At 40.7% G+C, this 8,338-nt stretch overlaps 1 protein-coding gene across 1 annotated transcript; it reads right to left on the bottom strand.

The window, feature by feature from the left end:
* Positions 1-7,112: 7,112 nt before the first annotated feature.
* LOC307001784 (gamma-crystallin M2-like) lies at positions 7,113-8,003 on the bottom strand (the record flags this gene model as incomplete). The annotated part of the gene is made up of 3 exons (XM_079618706.1): positions 7,896-8,003; positions 7,569-7,811; positions 7,113-7,385 (listed from the first exon to the last, which is right to left on the bottom strand). The coding sequence occupies exons 1-3, from the start codon at positions 7,905-7,907 to the stop codon at positions 7,113-7,115; spliced, it is 528 nt and encodes a 175-aa protein (XP_079474832.1). The 5' UTR covers positions 7,908-8,003.
* Positions 8,004-8,338: the final 335 nt, after the last annotated feature.

The following is an 8,338-nucleotide window of genomic DNA, read 5'->3' on the forward strand; positions in this document are numbered from 1 at the left end:
AATAAAAAATAATAATAACAAAAATAACAAACAAAAATAAATTGGGTGCAATAAAGCTGATTATTTGTTTACTATTCTATTGAGGAATGAGACGAATAATGAGCGCATCTCTGGAGAAACTGGGCATTTCTCAGTGAGTCAATTCATGGCCGAGTGGAAGAACGTATCGATCATTTGGATGACACGGGTTCAAATCCCGAACAAACATAAACTATTGTACATTTTATATTAGCCTATTAATGCATGTCATAGCCTATTATTAATGCAGACAATCAAACAAACTAAATTTTTTTTTATACAGGATAGCCTTTTTTTTTCCAGCAAATACACACCCGCAATTTTACCGCCGCGGGAACGGCGGCGGTAAAAGTCGTATTCTGGTTGAGTACCATCTGGGCAATGGCAAGATTCGTTGTATTTTGTTAACGGCTCCTTACTGATCTTAAATGTATTCATAGAACGGACTTCACAAATCTAACGTTAGGCTAACCAGCACATAGCTAACTTAAGTTAGCTTACCTGAATCTGACAACCTGTTCAGCACCCGGCGTGACTTCTTTACCAGAACATCTAAGGGTGTTCGTCAGTTGGCTGCCCGTCCATGAAACGGTACGAACACATATTAGGGTGCTTGGGTGGGTAATTCAAGTTCAGCGCCTTCCGCCATTGCCTCAGGTGCTCCTCGTCTTTAGGTGGTGGGTGTGAATTGTAAAGTGCACCACAACACTCCGACCACTTCACATTGTGTTTGTAACACCGTTGGTTAAAATGTTCTCTCCTCTTAATCCAATTGTTATGGCAGCCCCTAACTGAGCATATAATACTTTACATATTTTACAGTTACAGCTAACATTATAAAATTAAGTCTAGCAACTAGCGTAGGTCCCTCTCAGCCGGAAGTTGAAGTCCCTCTCAGCCGGAAATAAGATGACAAAACAAATGCAATGGCGTCACCCTTGTTGTCGTGGAAAATAAGGTGAATATATTACTATTTCTACCCCAAAAGAATCACTGTTTTATATGTGCTGTATTATTTTTATACTGTTAAAGCCCATTTTCATGATGCCTTGGGCCCAGTGTCGGGAAGGTCCCTCCAAATGTAATAGAGTGGTGCAGGTATGACATCACTTATAGGCCAAAACGCGGAAGCAAGTTAGCATTTTAGCACTTACGGTTCCGTCGTCCCGAAGTCAATGGGTTTTTTGAATGGGCTTTTGGTTAAATGGCTGAAATAAGGTATGTGGGTGAACACAAGCTCAAGATACTTTCACGTTTTATTCTACGACATAAAATACATCAATATTACCCCACTCGTGATTTTTTGGAAGCTGTTACGTGTCTTGAAAAAGTGGTTGCTAACAAGTGGCTAAATGGGACTACAGAGGCTGTCGGGGAGATTAAACGTTGTAACGTAAATGACTCGGACACTGGGTCCGTATGAATTAACTCAAATGATCTTATTGGGAATTTTAATAACTAATCATGAATATGATTAATATATTGCATATTACAGTTACATTAAATAATCGAAATTGAAAATGTATAGATTATATGAATATATGAATAATCGATCACAACGTCTTATAATTCCTCATTCATATATCAATAATCTTATTTCATTTCGATTATGAGATAACCTTTAAGGGAAATTAATGTAAGGATCAAATAGGTGTTTGTCCCGCAAAGACCATAAAAGATCACCCATCAACCTCTCAACAAAGCTATCCCTCCTTATAAACTCCAAGAAATATTAACCTTCCGGCCGGGAACATTAATTTTCCGGTGTTTATAAATTAAATCTACTCAATGTAGTAAATAATGAGCGCTGGTAGCTCGGGTCGTAAATCTCATTGACTTTGTGTTTTTACAAGCATTTACACAGAAACAGTCATATAATATGGTTTTAATAAATGCAAAACTACAGAATATACGGACTACACAATAAACACTGATTATATGTCTATGTACATAACTTACAGTTAAACAATACAAAACAAAACGAATAACAGATGAGAGAAGGAGAGTTGGAGAGAGAGAGAGAGAAAGTGAGAGAATGCTCTGATTTAGGATGAGAGCGACTTAGAGCAGAAACGCACACCTCGCACGCGGAGAGCGTATTCGGAGGTTTTGGCGTGCGGTTGGGAGAGAGGATAAGAGAGACCGAATGAGAGCGAGGGCAGGGGCGCGCGCTCGATTTGAGTGCGGGAGAGAGAGAGGGAGAGAGAGAAATAGATCACGAATGATCATAGAATAGCAAAATCACAGACCTTTGGAGGGCCAACAATGAAACAAACCTTAAAACATTAAAACTCGTGGGAGTTATACTTGCAAAGTTCGCTTGTGTGTGAGTCTGAGTCTGAGGGGAGTGCGCGTTCTCGTGCTGAGGCGCGTTCTCTCGTGAAGCCTCGGAGCAGGGCGCGTTCTCGTTTGTCCTCGGAGCAGGCAGATCGCGGGAGATTTGAAGGCTTCTTGAAAGTGAAGTTGCTGAGGAAATTCAGGCTTAGTTCGTTTGACTCTTAGGTGGAAACGAACAAAGGAGAATTTGAAAATGAAACAAAAGACTTGGATAAAGAAAATAAAAGGAGACGGAGACTCCAAAAGGAGTTCAGGATAGCAGACTGAGGAGATGATTTTTGATCTTAGATCAATAGGTGATCACACACCAGTGCTTTTACATGGAAAATCAATTAAGCAAGTATGTTCCTATAAGTACCTTGGTATCTACGTGGATAACACACTTAGTTGGGGGATTCACGTTGACTCAATTTGTTCTCGTGTGCAGCAAAGACTGTATTTTTTACGTAGACTCAGACTTTATGGAGTTGACCAGAAAATTATGTGGTTGTTTTATTCGGCAGTTATAGAGAGCATAGTTAGATATGGCATTACAGTTTGGTTTGGTAACCTTACAATCCAGGTAAAGTCGAAGCTTGCACGTTTGGTTAGAATAGCGATGAAGACCATCGGGAGAAAATAATTTTTGTCTCTTGAGTCATTATATGAACAATCGGTTCTGAGAGAAGCACATAAAATCGTGGTTGATCCATTGCATGTTCTGTACACTATGAATTGTTACCTTCTGGAAGACGATACAGATTTCCGATGTGTAGATACAACCGTTTTAAGAAGTCTTTTATCCCTTTTTCAATTAAATTGTTAAATGATGAATGATGTGTGTATGTGTGTGTATGTGTGTGTATATGAATTGTTATTTATTATACTAGTGTTTTTAATGTATGCATTTCAATGTTTCAATGTCAATGTAAACACCTTGAGTCCAACACAAATTTCCCCTTTGGGGACAATAAAGTGTATTTCATTCATTCATTCAGACTGTTCACATGACGAGGCCGGGATGAAGGCAGCAAGAGAGAGAGAGAGAGTAGAGCGTTTGGCTCTTTAAAGAATGTAGGGATCACGCCTTCTCTGGCGCGAGTGGCCTATCACCTTCAGTGAAACCCCCGGCTGTGTAGATTTATGACAGGGCTTTGGGATTAGTCATTTCTACGACTGAAAAGGATTCATATCGTAATAATCATATCATTGCAGTCTATTATCGAGATTCAACTCCGTTAGGTCTCAAGATTCAAAATGATACTAAACACATCATGTTCAGATTATATGAAAACAAAGTTACATTATTATGCATTAGTATAGGCATTTAAAGTTTGATTAATACATGTTAATATTGTAACCAGTCCCAAATCGGTCGTGACACAGAAATGGCGCCACAGAAAAATATCATATACATTTGGTAAAGTCTTAAATATGATTCCTTTGAAGAAATGTCCTTGTGTGTGTTTCTTGGTGTGAGGAATGTTGGTGTCATGTTACGTGTGTCGAAGTGTGTGTGTGTGTGTTGGAATGGGAGTTTGGGGGCTGGTTTCTTTGGAGATCCACAAAGATCTCTTGTCTGTTCAGGCAATGAATGAAGTGTTTGGAGAATCACGATTCACTAATGTGACAAGTAGCTGGCCGGATGTCATTGTCGCTACAACGTCATCACGCTGAAAAGGTAAGCTCAGTCCGCTTTTACAGCATCGTTAAGGTTATAATTGTGCTCTTACAAACCGTTTTAACTCAAACGTTCTGGGATTTTTTTTTTAGATACAAACTGAAAGAGTCGTTGGAAGCTTAGGGATGGTGACATTGAATTCGTGGGACTGTGGTGTTGTTTGTTTATAGCCCACCTTTAGCTTTTTACTTCTGGCGACTGCATTAAGGCTTCAAAATGTACAAAAGTTCAATTCAATTCAATTCAATTCAACTTTATTTCGCCATGTATACAGATACTAGGAATTTGGATTGGTCTTCTCCATGCAGGCAACACACAGTAAAACAGAAAAACAAAGACAAAAACACAAAACAGGACAGACAGAGACATTATGAGCAATAAGTTAATATGTGTGTAGAATCTAGATAGTGTTGTGTTAAATAAAAATAAAGTGCAATGAATTCCAGATTTAAGAGTCATTCAGGAGGGCTATTGCTTTGGGGAAAAAACTGTGGCGGTGGCGTGATGTTTTGGGCAGAAAGGCCCTGTACCGCTTTCCAGAGGGGAGAAGATTAAACAGACTATTGGCAGGATGAGAGGGGTCGGCCGCAATCTTCACAGCTCTGGTAATGGACCTGGAGCTGTACAGGTCCATGATGGGGGGCAGGGGGCAGCCGATGATCCGCTCTGCGGCCCGGACAACTCTTTGTAGCCTGGCCTTTGCACGGGCTGACGCAGAGGCAAACCAGACCTTGACGGAGGATGTTAGCACACTCTCAATGACCGCTCTGTAGAATTGTACCATGATGGGGGGACTGAGCAGTAGTCCTTTCAGGCGGCGGAGGAAGAATAGGCGCTGCTGGCCTTTCTTCACTATTTGGGAGATGTTTTTGTCCCATTTGAGTGTGTTGGTGATGGTTGTGCCCAGGAACTTAAAGTGCTCTACCCCAGTCACGGATGAATTGTTAATGACCAGAGGAGGATGAATCGGGGGCTTTTTGCGGAAGTCCACTATCATCTCCACCGTTTTATTGATATTAAGCTCCAAGTTACTGACTGCACACCAGGACTCTAGGAGACTGACCTCTCTGCGGTAGGCTGACTCGTCGTTGTTGGAGATGAGGCCTATTATGGTGGTGTAGTCCGCATATTTGATGGTTTTGACAGAAGGGTCTCCAGAGGTGCAGTCATTGGTGTACAATGAGAAGAGCAGGGGGGACAGCACACAACCCTGGGGGGGGGGGGGCACCGATGTTGACTGTGCGGGGCTGTGAGAGATGTGGGCCCAGCCTGACATACTGAGTCCTGTTGGTGAGAAAGTCTGTAATCCATGAGCAGAGGAGGGGGTGAATGTTCAGATGGGACAGTTTGCTGTGGAGGAGGTCGGGGATGATGGTGTTAAAGGCAGAGCTGTAATCCACTAACAGGAGTCTTGCGTATGTGTTCCGATTGTCCAGGTGTTGTAAAATAAAATGAAGTGCAATGTTGATTGCATCCTCAACTGAGCGGTTGGGTCTATATGCAAATTGAAGGGGGTCCATGAGGTTGTCGGTGGATACTTTGAGATAAGAGAGGACCAAGCGGTCAAATGCTTTCATGATTACAGAGGTGAGGGTGACCGGTCTGTAGTCATTCAAGCAGGAGATCTTGGGCTTTTTCGGCACCGGAATAATGATAGCAGATTTGAAGCAGGCAGGTACTCGGCATAGTTCTAATGACTGATTAAAAATGTCCGTAAACACTGGGGTCAGCTTGCTGGCACAGTGCTTGAGAGAAGCAGGTGACACCATGTCTGGTCTACACGCTTTCCTGATGTTCTGACCTTTGAGGAGCCTCCGAACCTCATGCTCCGCATTTTATAGCCCGTGGCAGATTGTAGGCCCTTCCAGACAGCTCTGATGTTCTAATCCCCGACCTGTTGTTCAATCCTGGCCTTGTACAGCCTCTTAGCATGCTGGATGGCTTTGCTGAGTGCGTATTTGGCCCTGGTGTAGCCTTGTCTCTGCTCCTGTGGGCCACCTCCTTCTCTCTCCTCCGTAGCCTTACTTCCTTATTGAACCATGGCTTACTATTCCCATAAATGACAATATTTTGTCTGGGAATGCAAAGTTCCTCACAGAAGTAGATGTAGGACGAGCATGTGTCTACATACTCATCAAAGTTATTGCATACCAATTTAATAGTTTCCCAGTCTGTAATGTCAAAACAGGCTTGTAGTGTTTCAATTGCAGCGGGTGTCCATTTCTGCACAACCCTTTTGAACGTTTTTTGTTTTTTGAGTAGAGACCGGTATGTGGGGATGAGTTTAATCACAGCATGATCGCCATTGCCTAGTGGTGCGCGCGCACAAGCACGATATGCCTCTTTGATGGAAGAATAGAAATGATCAAGAGTCCGTTCACCCCTGGTGGCACAGCGCACCAACTGATGGTTCGGAAGTTCAGATCTCAGATCAGTGTGGTTGAAATCACCCATGACAAATACAGTGGAGTTAGGGAACTTATTCTCAATTTCCGTGATATGATCAGCTAAAGTTGTGTTCATCTGTGATAATTGTAATGTGGACTCGTGCATTTTCTGTAAAGCTGCTTTGAAACTATGTGTAGCCTATTGTGAAGATCGCTGCGAAAAAAGTAAATTGAATTGAATTGAATAATTATCTTTTTTAACAATTTTTTAAATAATTAACTGTATACAGTAATTTAATTACAAAATAAATGTAATTGTAATCAGTTATAACTGATTACAATTACATTTATTTTGTAATTAAATTACTCCCCAACAATGCTTGGGCCCTATATATCCAACAGCTGGAACTGCACTCCAGACTTTGCACTTCCTCTATGAGGAAGATTTTTAGTAGCATTTTTTAACAACAACAACAACAAAACTATTTATTGAAACCATTTTAGCCTTCCTCATTTAATTATAAATGAGAAAGAATCCACTTTAAATGAGCTGTAAATGAGAAAGAATCCACTGTTCTGGTCTCATGAACCTAAGTTTTGTTCGATTTGTTTTGTGATTAGTTAGACATGCCAATATTAGTGGTAGTAAGGAAGTAGAAGCACAATGTTTAGTGTTATAGTTAAATTATTTTATTTCAACATTTTTAACACTAATACATGGAATCCATGATACGCCTCATGCTCATGAATCTCATGCCACCCATATTGCTGAAGCTCCTGTACTCTCCAGGCCTGAAGTAGGACATCTTGCCTCTGTAGTGGGGCTGCTCATACATGAGCCAGTGGCCTTCCATCACATGACAGGACTGGCAGTGAGACATGCGGTAACGGTCCATGACGTTGTCACAGTCATCCATCATCTCGTACATCTGACCCATGAAGTTATCCCTCTCGTAGATCCTCATTCTGTAGGAGCCCCTGTGCTGTTGTGGAAGATAAGTCCGTTGTAAATTTTAGCAATATTTAGCTAGTTTTAGCTAAATCAATATAGGAAATGTAAAACTACATTTAGAACAAGTTAGTAATGGATTGTCATTTTGAAAGGGTATTCATGCTGCAGGATTTAACATAACATTGGTCTAAATAAGTTTTACTTTTGAGCTCACCATGGGGATCATACGGCAGGACCTGATCGAGTTGCTCATCCCGAACATAGACATGTAGTCAGCGTACTCGCCCCTTTTAAAGAAATACTGATTTCCCATGTAGTTGGGATGATCATACATCATCCAGCACCCACTCTCTACTCTGCAAGAGTGACAGCGGTTCATGTGGGAGGAGAAGTCACCACTGTCGCCCATACACTCATAAGAGCGACCCTGGAAGTTCCTGTCCTCGTAAAAGATGACCTGAAAATGAATTAAATTTAAGTAATAAAAAAAAAAAAATCATTTGAATTTAACTTTGAAAATGTTTGCTGTAATGAAGTTTACCTTGCCCATCATGGTTGCGTTGTCTGATCCTCAGTAGTTCCACAAAGGAGAAGCTGAAACTGATTCTGGTTGTTGACTGACTGCTGTCACCCGTACCTTTATACTAGACCAAGACTAAAGACTACACAGCACCTATTGTTAGTCAGTTCCTGACTGTGCAAAACCGAAAAGAACTTATTCTAGCTAAAGTTTAGCATCTAGATGTTCGAGTTCACTTTTTTAAGGGTGTGTTCAGGTTGTTAAAAAAAAAAAATCTAATTTAAGGCTTTTTAATATTTTTTACAGACCTGGACAAATAAAATTAATAGCGTGTAGGTCTTTGTTTAACACACAAAACTATAAAATAACTATAAAAACAATGATTCAAAGTACTGTATAGTTAAAATTTTCACAAAAACAAAAAAATTATACACCTCATATTTTAGATTTAAAACTTCTTTTTT

This window comes from Phoxinus phoxinus, assembly GCF_949152265.1.
Source record: "Phoxinus phoxinus genome assembly, chromosome: 7".
Taxonomy (NCBI): Eukaryota; Metazoa; Chordata; class Actinopteri; order Cypriniformes; family Leuciscidae; genus Phoxinus; species Phoxinus phoxinus.